This window comes from Bufo gargarizans, chromosome 5 (genome assembly GCF_014858855.1).
Source record: "Bufo gargarizans isolate SCDJY-AF-19 chromosome 5, ASM1485885v1, whole genome shotgun sequence".
Lineage (NCBI taxonomy): Eukaryota > Metazoa > Chordata > Amphibia > Anura > Bufonidae > Bufo > Bufo gargarizans.
This window is the reverse complement of record NC_058084.1, coordinates 123,646,670-123,663,587: the sequence shown is the minus strand read 5'-3', so window position 1 is coordinate 123,663,587 and position 16,918 is coordinate 123,646,670. Positions and strand designations below refer to the sequence as shown.

At 40.7% G+C, this 16,918-nt stretch overlaps 1 protein-coding gene across 1 annotated transcript in view; it reads left to right on the top strand.

Moving 5' to 3' along the window:
* Nucleotides 1-16,918, top strand: part of MEP1B (meprin A subunit beta) — a 29,083-nt gene that overhangs the window by 11,167 nt on the left and 998 nt on the right. The window contains exons 7-14 of the mRNA XM_044294707.1: nt 1,360-1,538; nt 2,119-2,337; nt 4,049-4,201; nt 6,488-6,703; nt 10,221-10,676; nt 12,305-12,484; nt 13,640-13,916; nt 16,253-16,457. Of these exons, the coding sequence (XP_044150642.1) occupies nt 1,360-1,538; nt 2,119-2,337; nt 4,049-4,201; nt 6,488-6,703; nt 10,221-10,676; nt 12,305-12,484; nt 13,640-13,916; nt 16,253-16,457 (1,885 nt within the window). The remainder of the gene's footprint in view (nt 1-1,359; nt 1,539-2,118; nt 2,338-4,048; nt 4,202-6,487; nt 6,704-10,220; nt 10,677-12,304; nt 12,485-13,639; nt 13,917-16,252; nt 16,458-16,918) is intronic.

The following is a 16,918-nucleotide window of genomic DNA, read 5'->3' as shown; positions in this document are numbered from 1 at the left end:
TGTAGTTACTATACTCAATGCTCTGCACTTTGTAAAAGGCTTTTGATGCAAAATGTCAAGGCAGAAACTCATATTTCTACAACAGATTAGTGCAAGGATCCACACCCAGATTATAGAAATTCAGTATTGCTATCCACATCAGTACTAGAATACTCCTTTCAATCAAATCAGATGGGTTTTCCTATGAACACTTACCTATCCACAAGATAAGTGATAAGTGTCTGATCACCAGGGCTCACTGCTAGCCAGAGGAGCTGCCTGCCGGAGTCCATCATATCCGACATGTCAGGAAAGGGCTGGAGCACCACCAGGCCCCATTGACTAGCACCAGTTTTGTCCTGCTTAATGCCAGAAATAGGCCTGATCCCCACCAGGCCCCATTATAGTCAATGGGCTCCAGAGGTGCAGGCAGTATCCGGCTATGCCAGATACGATGAACACCGGCAGGATGTTCCTCTGTCAGAAGAGCTGCCAGAAGATTTTTAATGCTAGTGTAAAAACTAGCCTTAAATTCATCTTGCGTTTGCCTTCAACAGAACCCTAATACAATAAAAAGTACAATTCTATTGCTAGGATTGTAATTATAAGTATGATTTCAAGGAAACGCAGGTCTTAAAGCGTCACTGAACTTTCAACAAACTCTGCATTAATTAATAGTACAGTGTGCATACATGTGGAATAACACTATATCTGGCCATTCTATCACTTGTATCTGGCATTTTTTCAGCAGTTTTCCACTATGCTTGCTGAACAATTAGTTTTCAGTCTTCTCAGACTTTGTGGGTGGAGACGAGCTTCCATCTATTGCACACACAAAAAGTAGAGGAGAATCTCCTTCCTAACTGTCTCACAGTCAGTCATGAGCCTCAGGATAATCGAGGACATTACAGAGAAGTACTTACCTGTATTTCTGTGAATAAAGCACTTGCGATCAGCAATAATAACCTTTGGATGTAGCTGTGTAGTCTCTCTGACTGTGTCTGAATCACTTATTTCCTGCTCACTCCTCCCCTCCTTTCTAAAGACTTGCATTGAAATATGTAATATGATTTTCCTGCACAGATGATCCTGGCATGGACGGGTGGGCGAAGGCATTTTTCAAAGTGAAAAGCAATTAGCAGGGGATGGGGGTAGCTGGTAAACAGCTGATACCATGAGAAAGACATTTCTCATTGATAAAACATATTACAAAGCTTCTTGTGGTCACTTGTACTATTTATTTATGCAAAATTGTGTGAAAAGTTAGTGAGTGTGACCATTTAATTCAGAGGTTTTTTTTTAACAAAGCATTATTTTCACTTGTTCACCTAAAATTCAGTATTGAGACTCCGTCTCAAGACTTTTGCTTTTTACCTGTAGATGTTGGTCATACGTCGGAAACTTAAGAAGAGGAAAGCAGCAACTTTCTCTTGGAGCCAATTGTGACAGAATAGCTACCATTCAGCATGAGTTTCTCCATGCTCTGGGTTTCTGGCATGAGCAGTCACGTAGCGACAGGGATGATTATGTAACTATAATGTGGGACAGGATACAGGCTGGTAAGTACATGCTTTTCATTCAATGTTTTCTCATTGTAAAAAATGTGTTGCTGCGGCCCCATTCCTAAAATGTTATCTCCATACTTCATACACTAGACATTCCAGACTATATGCATAAATGTCTGAAAAATGCACGATCCATCTCTGCTCAGTTGAATTGACAAAGAAGTAAATGGAGAGCTGTGCCAAGGGGGTTGGGGACCCCTTTACTGGAGATAGAAGTGAATTCCAATGCGGGTCCCAGAGGTACAGTAGGATCTGCATCTATCAGACATTTATTACCTATCCATGGATAGGTCATTAATGTCTATAATGGGAAAACACCTTTACAAGAGAATTCCATTCAGGGCAATTGATGGAATAGCAGATATGTTGTAATATGCTAATGGTGAGGGCCTGACTGCAAGTTCACTGATGCTATGCAGAGAACATCTTCTCAGACTCAATGAAGTAAACTGGATGACCATGGGGCTGCGCAGTGAAAAGGTTCTTTTCATTTATTTGGAATTTGCAATTTCTAAAATTCATTGGAAACTATAATAATGCATTTAACAAATGTCTATTACTTTTATTTTCACAGGAAGTCAGGGAAATTTCAACAAATATGACGACAAACGGTCCAGTTCCTTAAATGTCCCATATGATTACACATCAGTTATGCACTACAGTAAGACGGGCTTTCAGATTGGTAACGAGCCAACCATTGTAACTCGCATAGAAGCATTCAGCGACGTGATTGGACAAAGGATGGATTTCAGTGACTACGATCTGGAAAAACTTAATCGATTATACAACTGCTGTAAGTTTCTAGCTATCCACTTGGCTTGGATTTGGCAACTATGGATCCAAAACATTGCAAATTGCATACTTGTTACTTTACGTGCATTTTGGTAGTAGTAACAATACTCCAAGACACAGCACAGCAGTCCATCATTTATGTGAATATTCATTGTGCTTTTTATTTAGTTATTTCACAAATTTCCATTGCCTGTAACAATCAAGTACAGATTCTACCATGTCTAAAAGTTCTGCTTACCTAAATTAATTTCTGATCAGTGATACATCCAGGTTGTTTCATAGGTCCAGACCAGCTAGGAAGGGATCCTGGCTTACACTATTGTCTAAGGATTATGGGCATAGAATATCTCTACAAAATAACCTGTAAAGGGACTGCAAATAAAGTTGAGCAGAGGTTGGCACCTATTAAAAATCATCATGATTTCATGGTACAGATACAAAAGAGCTAAACTTGATGGTTAACGAGTTAAAGGGAGTCTGTCACCTCCATATGGCCATATACAGTGCTTACATTTCCCTATAGCACACCTATGCATGAATGTTATGGTACCTTTGTCTTTGTCTTTAGACTTGCAGAAGCTGGAAAAACAAACTTTGATTGATATGCAAATGAGAACTCGCAAGTGCCCAGGGGCGGCTCTCAGTGTGTTGGTGCCCAGGCTGCCCTGCCTTTTTTCATTGTTCCCCCTGCCCCAGCCTCTGCATATGCCCGCCCTCCTATTCCCTTGCGTCATCCTAAGGTCTGGCCGAGATCCCACGACTGTGCACTGCCTCGCCGGGCCGGAGCATGCGCACTGCGATGCCCATTGTGGGCACTGCATCGCTTTAACTACTGCACATGCTCTGGTGAACAGCTCAAAACCAGCAGGATCATTTTTTTTGGGGGGGGGGGGAGAAAAAAACAGATTCGGCACCCATCAACTTACAATGATTTTCGTGCCTGATCCGGTTTGTTCACTTTTGATTTAATACAACTGGATCCAACCAAAACTGATGCATATGGATGGTACTAAATGGCACAGATCCGTTTAATTCCAGTTTTAACCACGCAGATGTGAAAGTAGGCTTACCTGTGGTTTACCATAGTACCGCAGGTAGTGTAAAACTACTGCGTTCTCAGGATGCACAAAAGAGGCATAAAAACTGACAGATTCCCTTTAAAGGGGTTTTCTGGGAACTCCTATACTGATGATCTATCCTCTGGCACCATCTCCGATCAACTGTTTAAAGAGGCCACCCCGCTCCTGTGAATGCTGCGGGCTCCTCACAGCTTACAAAGCATAGCACTGTACATTTTACAGCGCCTGGTGTTGCAGCTGAGGCCCATTTGCCTGAGATGGAGCTAGGCCATTGGCCTAAGAAGTGGCACTCACCAGAGCACCAGCTGATCATCAATGTACCAGGAGTTGGACACCTACCATTCATATATTGATGACCTACCCTGAGAATAGGCTATCAATTTAAAATCATAGAAACCCCTTTAATTTCCTCCTGATCCCTTCCATTGTCTTCAGGCAGGCAGCAAAGGGTTGAGGTTTAGCCATTGCGTGGGGTTTAACTCCTACTGCAGACACTTGCCTCACAGCCAGACACTGAATTGTGAGAAGGAGTTGGGGGATAGGGGGTGGCTGAGCTCCTGGCACACACATAGAAGCGAAATCTGTAAGGCTGACATGACACGGCACTAACTTTATTGTACCTTCCTTTTTTAGCTAACTTCATCAGTTTCTTGGACACATGTGATTTTGAGTATAACAACATCTGTGGAATGATACAAGGTACAGGAGATAATGGTGACTGGCAGCATGTTCTTCAAGTGTCTAATGGTCCTAGCTCTGATCACACAAACATGGGGGACTGCCAAGGTAAGCAACTTCTTATCTACTATGTTTTATTGCAGCAGTATTTGACTTTATGGTTGACTTAAGGATATGATGTGCTCAAATTACACAAAACACATACACAGGTGTCATAATATCAGTCATTGGTTCAAAGGGTGGCAATAGGGTTTATCTTCAGGACAATGCACATCAAGCCTGCAGAAGTGCAACTACCAAATTAAACCTGACGCCTACTGTGTTCATTACACCAAACAGGAAGAAAGTTGATGACTCTATTGATAAACCGCTCTTATAGAAATACCATTTATAAAACTCCAGTTTGTACTAAGTAAGAAGATTGGATAAATATTAAGATTAGATTAGATCAGTTTATACTGTGCACTTAAAGGGTGATGCTCGCAGCCTGCTATTGGCTACCCGAGCAAACCCCCCGCGCGACAAGGAGATGCAAGGTGCCAGGGAGTGGGGTAAGTATAACCTATATAAGGGGCCCAGGCATTGGGGGGCATGTTTTGTAGTTTGGATAACCACTTTACGGTCCCTTTAAGTGGAGCGATGGAACAGACGATTGTTGGGATGGAGGCATTCCTTTACGGTAATCACCTGCTCATCAGTAGAAGTGACCTCTGCATTTGAATGTAGCGATCTCCTCCACAGTATAGGGATCACTAATGCCATCGCTTGTTCCCATACAGAATCATTGTTTGCTTGCAGCAGAGTGCTGTTTAGACCACATGATCTGCTGCCGACAAACGATGATTTAGGTGACCACTTCAAAGTTTCTACAAGTGCTCATTAGCGATAATCTGCTGGTGCTTGTTCGGGTAATCAGCAGCACCTTTACACTGGCAGATTATTGCCAACAAGCATTTGTAAGAACACTCATTGGCAATAATCTTCCCATACATCAGGCATGTAAAGGGGTCTTAAAGGGAACCTGTCACCTGGATTTTGGGTATAGTGCTGAGGACATGGGTTGCTAGATGGCCGCTAGCACATCTGCAATACCCAGTCCCCATAGCTCTGTGTGCTTTTATTGTGTAAAAAAACAACTATTTGATACATATGCAAATTAACCTGAGATGAGTCCTGTACATGAGATGAGTCAGGGACAGGACTCATCTCAGGTTAATTTGCATATGTATTAAATCGTTTTTTTTTACACAATAAAAGCACACAGAGCTATGGGGACTGGGTATTGCGGATGTGCTAGCAGCCATCTAGCATCCCATGTCCTCAGCTCTATACACTAAATCCAGGTGACAGGTTCCCTTTAAGAAGAATGGATGCTCAGTGAATATACAGTAAGCTCTTAGGCTCCCTCTAGTGGTAAGTGCAGGGAGGCAGAATAGTATCTTTTAACTCTCGGTCTATTTGGAGTTCTGTATTAGAAAAAATGGAGCATCTTCCAGCATAGAATTTTGGACCTAAATAGGGCGTAAAAGACAAACATGTAATTAAAAAAAGACGAATTCAATAAATACTATGCATTTTTGTACTTCCCGCCTTTTATGCAACTTAACATAAAAGAGTCATATCTTACTTGTGTGACCAGAGTAGAGTCATATTTTCATAGCTCTGACTCATCTCAGGTTAATTTGCATATGTATCAAATCGGGTTTTTTACACAATAAAAGCACACAGAGCTATGGGGACTGGGTATTGCGGATGTGCTAGCGGCCATTTAGCAGCCCATGTCCTCAGCACTATACCCAAAATCCAGGTGACATGTTCCCTTTAAGGAATGAAAGCGATTTAATATTGATGACCTACCCTTAGGATAGGCTATCATTATTAGATCAGTGACTCTCACCACCTCTGCAGATCATTTGTTTGAAGAGGCTGGGGCACCACAGAGCTGCACATTTTGTAGCATCAGTGCATGATTCTGCAGTTTCTTGCCACCCCATCCTATTCAAGTGAGTGGCACAGGGCTAATGTATGTGCAGTACCAGGCACAGCCACTACAGAATGTACGGCACTTTGCCTAGCAACGAAGGGGCACAAGCCCAAGCACCGCAGCCCCTTCAAACAGCTGGTCTGTGGAGAGACTGGGAGTAGGACTCCCATCTGGTTTTTGGGGGGTACTGGGAGTAGTTCTTTCACCAATCTGATATTAATTACCCATTGTAAAAAGATGCTATAAATATTAAAATTCAGAAAACCTCTTTAAGCATCTATTAGGGACTTTTGGATTCAAGTACTCTTGAGTTTCACCCAGTCTTGGTTTTAAAGGTTTTACATTTTTTGCCTAAAAAGTAAGATATTTGATATTTCTATAAATTATCGGTTTTAATTGTTTTCCCACAGATAGCGGTCATTTTATGCACTTTAATCCAAGCTCACTGAATGCTGGGGGTAGCGCATTGCTTGAAAGCCGACTTTTTTACCCAAAGAGAGGATTTCAGTGCTTGGAATTCTTTTATTACCACAATGGGCATGAAAGTGACCAACTCAAAATCTGGATCCGTGAATACACAGAAACCTCACCAAATGGCACTTTGACATACATCACCACTGTTAATGGTTAGTGACGTCGACATAGTAACATATTTTATATTGGCATTTATGTATATTTTTCTTTATTATAGTTACATGAAAAAAATTGAAATAATCTCCAACAAAATATGTTTAACATAAATAACTTGATTTAAACCAGTCATTTTCTGATGATACAATCCCTTTAAAGGGGTTTCCAGGATTTTCAAATTGATAGGCCATCAGACACCCCTCACACCCACCGATCATTTTTTACCTTGTAGTTCCAGTGCAGGAAGTCGCCCTGTGTAGTGGACAGAGCTGGTAACAGCAGCACTGCTCCAGTTGTAGTGAATGGGAAGAGCACAGCAGTTACCAGCAAAGTCCACTACACAATAGATGGAGCCATGTATTTTTGGCGCTGATTTTCAAAGCTGGAGCTACAGGATAACCTCTAATTGGCGGGGATGAGAGGGTTGAACCCCCCCACCAATCTGATATTAACAGCCTATCCTGAGGCTAGGTCACCAATCTGAAAATTCTGGACAACCCGCTAAAGGCGCATGCGCAGAGGAGAAGCCAATGGTTGGGAAGGAAGCGTTGCCAATGGGCTGCATTGATCACCTCCACTGCTATTGCAATCCCTCGTTCTTATGGGCAGCAGATCACAGTTTAGACAGCACGATCTGCTGCCCAGAAACAATAATGTAGGTGCCTGCACAAACGACAGGACCACCCGATAAACAAGCGTTGTGATTGGCGCAGGTGATTGGCGGCACCTTTAGATGGGCAGATTGTCGGAAATGAGTGTTCACAGGAATGTTTGTTCCAGGAAATCTGCCCGTCTAAATCCACTTAAGTGTTCTAGAATGACACTGAACTTTTTCACTGTTTAACGGTTTATTACACCTAAAAATGTATGGCATCTGTAAACACATACATAGAGCAGCTCTGTTATGTGACAAGAGCAAAGGTTACAAAGGTGCAGCATTAAATTGTGTTGCTCAAGGAGATTAATTGGTGCAGCATTTTATGTGCTTTTCTGCCCTAACCTCCTTTTAAAGGCAATGAGAATTATCAAAACGGGTGCAAAGTAGAAATGGCTTGTTGCCCATATTAACCAGTCAGATTCCAGCTTTCATTTTTCAGAACTCCTTTATGAAATGAAAGAATCAATCTGATTGGTTGCTACGGGCAACCAAGTCACTTTTCCTTTGCACCAATCTTGATAAATCTCTCCCATTGTGTTTCCATCAGAAAACGACCTATTGTTTGAACTACATTTTTATGTTAAACATATTTTTTTTTTAAATTTCCAGTGAATTCTGTTTTAATTTTCCATGTCACAATCTATATTTTTTTTTAAATCATAAAATCGTGCAGTTTTCGCACTGCCCACTAGGCCAAAAATTAGTGAAGACTTCCTGTCTATTGAAAACAGATACATGGGCTATAGACACAATGGACAAGGACTGATCCCGTTTTTCTAGGCACGCTCTGTGACCTGTGCAGAGGTCAGGGATGAGTAGATAAATCTGTGATATCACCAACTGTGAACGGTGGATTCTGTGTTCTCTACATAGATGTGTTACTTGTCATTGTAATTCTGCCTGTAATGAATAATAACAAATGTGAATAATAGGTCATTTTGTGATGATGATTATTATTTACTATTAAAGGGAGTCTGTCACCACATTTGAGCATATTAGACTGATCAAATAGCGTTATATGTGCCACCGAGAACTTAAAAACGGTACCTTTGTTGTATCTAATGGAGTTTTCTTTCAGCCAAAAATTAACTTTTAAGATTCTGTAAATCCGCCCTCTCAAGTGCCCAGGGCGGCGTCTCAATTGTCCGAGCCCCAGACAGCACCTCCTCAACGGCTCATAACCCCGCCCTCCATGGGCCTCTGCCCGCCCGTTTACTCTCCTCCTCTCTCCTTTTCCACTGCGGCTGCGCGGTCAAATTTGTAGCGAGCGCAGTGGAAAAGGAGAGAGGAGGAGAGTAAAGCACACGGAGGGCGGGGTTATGAGCCGTTGAAGAGGTGCTACCTGGGGCTCGGACGATTGAGACGCCACCCTGGGCACTTGAGAGGGCGCATTTACAGAATCTTAAAAGTTCATTTTTGGCTGAAAGAAAACTCCATTAGATACAACAAAGGTACAGTTTTTAAGTTCTCGGTGGCACATATAACGCTATTTGATCAGTCTAATATGCTCAAATGTGGTGACAGAATCCCTTTAAAGGGCCATTAATTCCATGGCGCTGTACATATGATAAGTGTGCACATACATAATACAGACAATTGCACTAAGCATGAACAAGACGAGTTACAGACTGGTACAGAAGAGAGGGCTCTGCCGGTGAAGGCTTACAATCTATGAGAATGACTCATCCCCTTTAAGTCACTTCCACATGACGGCATTAGGCTTTTTTCACAGACAAATTTTGTCTGCCTTTTTGCCGGCTAAAAGAACCCAACATTAAAACTGCTTGCTTTTTTTGCATACCACATGAACATATTTGTGCAGTTTTTTTAGGAATTTTTTGTATGGCGCTGTTAGCGTGGCGGCAACCTGGTAGAGATCGGCAGGGGTGCTGGGACTCAGACCCCCGCCGATGTATTAATGATGACCTATCCTGAGTAGGGATAGGTCCTTAATAATATGGGCTCCGTCATACTGTAAAATGTATGTCTTCCACGGAGGTCTTTGCGAAGTTTCTGCAAATATCACAAGACTCGCTTCATTTATTGCCATAAATTACTGTATCAAAATACAAACTGAACTTGGCTTCGTTAGGCAGAGTTCGTGTTAGTGTTTTAAACAAATGTATTCGCTCAACCCTAATCCTGAGGATAGGTAATCATTATATTTACCTGCATAACCCCTTTAAAGTCAGTTGTGCAGAAGTCTGCATTACGATAATTTGTGGCAAATTTATCAACTGTTGCATGATGTTTCATAGATTTGCTGTAAGTTTAACATTTACTATGCCAAATCTTTAATGGATAAAGATTGCAACACCATAGGGTGTAATTATAATTCATAAGGCCCCATAGCAAAATAACATGGGCACCTCCACCACCTAGTGTAAGAAAATGAAACAGCAGTGGCCGGTGACTTACCTGTGCATAATGTGTCTTTTTAATTTTATTACATGCTTGCAGGTTTTATTTTTAACTCTTGAAAAACCCCTTGCTTATGAACATCTTTCAGTTCTATATAAAATAATTCTAAAAGTCTGTGGGGCTATTTTGTACCTCTGTTTGTCTTCAATTTCATGTGGTGCTTCTATATGGCACCATATTATGAAGGTACTGTATTCCTCCACAATTTTCTTCATGATCTGGCATCTGATGGCACAGACAGTAGCATATTTTTTCTTCTCACCGATTTCATATCTGTCTCTATTTGAACATTTGTACTGTATAGCATTAAAGACTTCAATATATTCATTATGGCTCCATACAACCTGAATGGAGTCATAATACAGCCATGTGCTGCTAGCCCAAATGGCTATATAGGTTAAGATTTATTTTAAATGATTGATTCCTCTTTGCAGGTCAGCCAGCCGACTACTGGCAGCTGTATCATGTCTCTTTATCAACCAGTAACAAGTTCCGTGTAGTCTTTGAAGGAGTCAAAGGCATTGGAACCTCGAATGGAGGAATTTCAATCGATGACATCAATTTCTCAGAGGCAAAGTGTCCACATCATATCTGGCATATCAGAAACTTCACTAACCAGCTGAACAGTGAAAATAAGGTTCTTTTCAGTCCACCATACTATTCCAAGGATGGTTATGCCTTTCAAGTACAACTTGTAGCAAACAGCTCAGGAGCCCTGCTCTATGACCTAGGGATATATTTCCATCTTATCTCTGGGGAGAATGACAACAGACTGCAATGGCCATGTTCTCTCAGACAGGCAACAATGACACTCATGGATCAAAACCCAGATATTCGAAAGCGCATGTCAAATCTGAGGAGCATTACAACAGATCCCTATCGCCTCACAAGTAAGTTCTAGTAAAAGAAGCATTACTGGTTTATTCTGAACCTATAGGTGAAAGTGATAACTACAAAGTTCAAGCGATTTTGCCTTTTTTTTTTTTTATCTAAGGCATTGGTCACTACGACTTCATGCTCATATAACAGACAATAATGATACAATGGCGGTTCACTTTTTACCACTGTTTTGGGCGCGTTGGCCCAGGATTTCTACTTTGTCATAGAAGGAAAAAATCTCATGATGAACACCAGTGTTGCCTGACACACCACCATTAAGTATAAATGGTGTCCGTCACAGTGTCTGTTGTTTTATAGACAAAATAATGGTGTGCTATTTTGTCCAGCATTTTTCATGGGATCTGCGGTGAAGGGTTCTGATGGAACCTCCAACACAGATGTGAACAGAATGTTAAAAGCAATCTGTCACCAGCAGCTTCCCTATCCAACTGTTTGCAAGGGCACATAGCTGTTTTTCACCTGATGCTAACACTGTTTTTCTTTTGTTGTTCCGGGGTTCTGTTCCTGAGTTATGATACTTTTTCTTAATATTCAATTTGGTCTTTGGTGAGGGTGTCACCATTGCTCTTGTTGCACCCAAGCTCCACTATTTTTGTGGCCTAGCCATCCCTGGTTACTTTTCTTGACAGATCCAGGCAATGGCAAATAAGTGAGAAATGGACTGACTACAGAAAGAACTGGAGCCTGGGTACAACAAGAGCAAAGGTGATACCCTCATTGCACCAAAGGTCTAATTTGAATATTAGGAAAATGTATCATAACTCAGGAATAGAGTCTCTGATCAACAAAAGAAAAACAGAGTTTAGAGTTTAAATCAGGTGAACCACAGCTATTTTTCTATGCAAACAGTTTGAGAGGGAGGTCACTAGTGACACATTGTCTTTAAAGCTTACTTGAAATTTCAGATTACTTCAGAATAAGCTGCCATGAGTATCACCATATCTGACCAATATAGGACTTATAACTGGCATTTTTTTTTTTTTAGTTTTGCAGGCTGTAGGCTTTATATCTAATTCCCAATTGGACATGAGCTGGTGGGTAAAGACTAGTTGCTATCATGTCTTCCCATAGACTACACATAGAGACAGCTTCTGCTCTATAATTTTCTCCCACTCAGAATCACCCAAAAAAACCATATAGGACAGACAGAGAAGTACTGAGCAATATAGATAAATAATAATAAAGCACTTGGATTGAGATATAACACTTACTATTAGTTGCTGAATCAGGTGTATGTCTCTCTTTTTCACTCTGCTGTTCAGTGCTCCTCTATACCTCCTGCTCCGACTTCTATAGGATGATGTAATCTGATCCTTCAGTCCTTCAGCCTGATCTGATTTTAACAATATAGACTTTTCACAGAATTCAGAGAGAATGTTAGTTTGGGAAAGTGAGGGGGGAGAAAGCTGGTAACAAGACATTTTTTTTTTTAGCTATACAACACCTTTTCTTATATTAACCCATACTATATATTATGCAAAGTTGTGTAAAACAACACTGACCATTTAAATGTGGTTCTAAAACAATACACGTTGATACATTTATACCATTATTAATGTAGATATTACTGTATGACAGAAACAGAAAAAATGCCCAATATGTATTTTTGTTATTACAGCTGGTGATAGATATTTCTGGGATAAACCTGAGATTGTTGGGAATCGTGTTACCTTTCCTAATGGAACACAGTATTACCGTGGACCAGGACTTGGAACTTCAGCATATATCACACATGGCAGAGTTCAAAGCAGAGATTTTCTCAAAGGGGGAGATGCATTTATGTTGTTATCACTTGAAGGTGAGTTGAACTTCACATCACATTTAAAAGTTGATCCTCTTCCCAACCTCCACTGTACATGTAACATTTTAATCATGGCATCCGCTCAGAAGCTGAGTGGGCACCATAGCCACGTGGTTTCTGCTGTTTTAAACAGCAGACACCTGGCGCTAATGTCAGTGATTGGCAATAATGCTGATCACAGGCATTTAACCCCTCAGATGCCATGGCCAATTGCTACCAAGGCATCTGAGATAGCTTTCTATGGATACCCTGTGCTCCTGGGGCCAGAATACTTCCCACGCGCTGAGATTCAGAGATTCAAGATTGTGGGGGGGTTTTCCAATTCCACCCAGTTGGAATTTGTGGCAGCTTCCGATTACATTGTATGCATCATTGAATAGTGCCATTAGGAAGTACAAAACAGCCTCATATGGCTTTGGGAAGGCTGAGTGTAAAAAATGAAAATGTGAAGATGGAAAATCACCAGGTCCTCCTAAATAGGTTAATGCCCACCACTGTTCTCTGTAAGACTAGTAATGCCCCCACTGTGCCCTGTTATAATAGTAATGATTCCCACTTTGTCCTGTTATATAGTAATCTCTGCAACTGTGACCTGTTATATAATAATGAACCCCACTGTGCCCTGTCATATAATAATGACTCGCACTGTGTGCTATTCGCAAAAATAAAAAAAACTCACCTATCCCTGTTCCTACTATGAGCAGCCACTTCCTCTCGCTCGCTGTGAACTGCCTGGCAAAAAAGGAACAATGTAGTGACAACATTGCGATACCTGACATCTTCTGCATGCTCCCAACCCCCTGGGAGCTCAACCTCTGGTCATCTGATAAGCCCCAGGCCTAAGGCAGCCAGTCTTGAAGTTGTGGAAACAGTTGAAAATAGAACTGGGCAGGCCCGGATGCCCCTCCCCCTGCGCCTGGTCACAGTTGCATCCCCTGCGCCTGCAATCGTTACACCACTGGCAATGTTCGTTTACACAGGATAAAATCTGTAGAAAACCTGTGATTACAACTATGCTTGTTTTCTATGTCATAAGGCATTTTCCATATCTAGCCTAATGTAAGAAAATATGATATTGAAACGTTGATCTGAACTATTGATTTTTATGTATGCAATACCAAATATATATAATGTGTATTCATATTTCCCTAGATGTCACATATCTAAATACCACTCAGCCAATACCTCCAGCCACTTCTCCACCAATAACATCTACAACTGGGACAAACCCAACAACATCTACAACTGGGACAAACCCAACAACATCTACAACTGGGACAAACCCAACAGCATCTACAACTAGGACAAACACAATAACGGTATCAGGGATTACATTGACAACAGTTAAGCCAGGGACTGAACCCTGTGTTAACCATGACTGTAAAAATGATGGTGTCTGTGTCACCGAAGAAAATAAGCCAATTTGCAGGTACAACAAAGTTAAAGTATTTTCTGCATGTGCGCTCATTGACAAAAAAAATAATAATGCACCAAGAAGGAGATGCTGGAATTGAAAGAAACTTTCTATGTGTGCATGTGACAATGATCTATGTAAGTTATTACAATATTAGAGCAAAAGGACAAGATTATTAGGGAAAACTGTACAATTGAAAGGAGGCTCTAGTACCTTTATGGGCCGCCTTTAGCCTGGATACAAGATGACATATGGTTGGGCATGGAGGCTTACAGGTTCTGTATGGTATCTTGTGACACTTTTGCTCACAGATGTTGCAGCTGGGCTTGTAGGTTGCCAAAGCAGGCATCTCAGCTGGTCCCATAAATGCTTGATTGGTAATAAATATGGTGACTGGGCAGGCCAAGGAAGTGTTGTAATCTGGTCAAGACATTCCTGGGAAACCCTTGTGTGTGGCTGAGCGTTATCCTGCTAAAAAATACCAATTGAATGTTGCGTTGAAGACCCATAACTGGGGCTCCACAGTTATTTTGCATATTACTGTTTCCCAGGGAGCTTTGCACTTTGGATGTCGAGACTCTTAAATGAGGCCCCACAGTGTTTTCTGTAGCTGGTCTCCCTAAGATCAGCCATTGTTTTGTTTAAAAAAAAATACCAATTAGAAGCCCTTCCATGAAAGGCAGCACATTTCTGAGCTGTTAGTGTCCCTCATATCACTACTAAGGGTGCCCGACTGTCATATGTGATAGCTCCACAGATCATCACACCATCGGTTGGGGCAGTGTGAAGCTCCACAGCAAAAGCACAAATGAAATGCTTGAATGAGACTGTTGCTGGGTCCCAAATAGAACCTTAATTTGTGGCTAAAGATGGTATGGTTCTAGTCCATTGCAGTTCAGATTTCTCATCCACAACACCACTGCAATCAAAGGCAATGACTGCTCGATGGCAGGACATGTAATAGCCGACGCAACACAAATGTTCTTTCTGCTAAGCGCCTGGAAATGGTCCAGGCAGAGAAAAGGGTGTGTAATGAAGGTGCTACCTCTGGTCTGATTTGCCCTCATGTAGCCATTGCTCCCTACACCTCCTAACAGTTAGGTCAGAACAGCTTAGATGGTGGACAATTGGTTGAAATGACCATCCTGTTTTTCTTAGTCCAATGAGGTGCCCCCTCTAAAAGTCTATCAGCTGGGCAAAATGTCTCTGAATGCCTCATAGAGGCATATTTAGCAGTCAACAATCTCCCCAAGAGGTACACTACCCAAAAGTAGCCTCTGATTTTTATAGGGCTGTGTGGGAAGTAATTTTACCCCTCATGGCAGATCCAGTGTCCAAACAGACCACATCTGTCATTATTTACATATCTAACTAAGACATACTGGTAACTGCATACCAAGTTTTGCAGCAATATGAAACCTACAGTATGTTAATCTTGGTGCATTATTATTTTTCACTGATTTTTTTTATCAAAATAGAAAAGTCAAGAAATGAAAGTTTTCTATGAATATTGGGTTTAACAAAAAATTCCCCTGTCTGATGGAAGTGTCTCTTCAGGGCAATTTTTTTTTTTTTTTTTATGATTGCATTTTACTCATACGTTTTCATTCATCAGTTTGATAAGAATTTAGCTATAATTCGTGTTTATGAGGTCATAAGATCCTCTGACTAATGCAAGAGGGACAGTTTGCAAAAACTGCTAGAAATTTTTCATGAGGACTAATTAAGAAATTATTTTTAACCAAAAATAATTTAAATGCAATCAGAAAAAAATAAAATTGACCAGAAGTTGTCTATAGCCTTTAAGAGTAGGTACCGTTTTTCTGTATACTAAAAGCTGCACAATAAATAATGGATACTAGAGTTGTTTCTGGGGACAAGCAAGGGGTGCATTTGACCAGATTGCCAGCCCTTTAACTGACAAAGGCCCTTATATAAATCCTCAGGCTCCTCTTACTTACTGTGCAGAGTTCTCAGAAAACACTATAAATCATCATTGAGAAAACTGTGCAGCTGTTCAATCTGAGACTCACAGTCCTCTCTATCCCTGAACATATTACTTTCAACAACTATGAAAGTTGTCAGAAAAATGTACTTTAATAAAAAAAAAAATATTTAAAAAACCATACAGGACAACAGATTTTCAGAATGTGGATTGAAATGAGTCTTGCAAAGCCACCATATAGCTATATGATTCAATCAAGGTATGGCAGTATTGTGTGGAATAAAAAGGAATTACGGTAGTTAATGCCTAACTTGTTAGACAAGTTCTCTTTAAACTACCTGTGATGGATATAATGACAAATTTTTAAAACAATGCAATATAATTAATAAATTCTCTCTCTCTATAGATGCAAAGTAACTAAAGACTGGTGGTATGTTGGAGACAATTGTGAAACCAAAGTTTCCAGCCAAGACACAGTTGTGATTGCCGTATCATCATCAGTGACTATTTTTGTAGTAATGTTAATAATCACCCTTGTTACTGTGTTCTGCCTTAAGAAGAAGCACAAAAAGCAAATAAATGCCTCCGATAAAATGAATTTTACTAATAATGTAAGTATCCAAATGTGAACATCTTAATGCAGGGGCTCAACTATAAACTGGCAGAATAGAATTGTCGTATAGTTTTTACATGTTCAGTATAGTTTATGTTTAGTGTTGCTTTCCGCCACACAAATGTGGTTCATTAATTCCGGATGATACAATGATCTTGTAGTTTGCTTAAAAAGGGATATTTACTGTCGGATTGGTGAATGTGTCAGGATGATAGGCTGGATTCACATGCCAGACAGTTATACCACCCTAATTATGTTAAAGGAATGGAAAGCCAGTTTAAAAAAAAATGAGGAATGGGTTATTGTGCCTTAGTTTATTGGGCAATGATGACATAAAACAGCACAGCATGTACCCCCCCCCCCCTTTACCTATAACAATATACAGTAGTAGGATCCATTCAGATGACCGTGTCCATGAACGGACCCTTATGTTGAACTCTGTTTTATTTTACTGCAGTT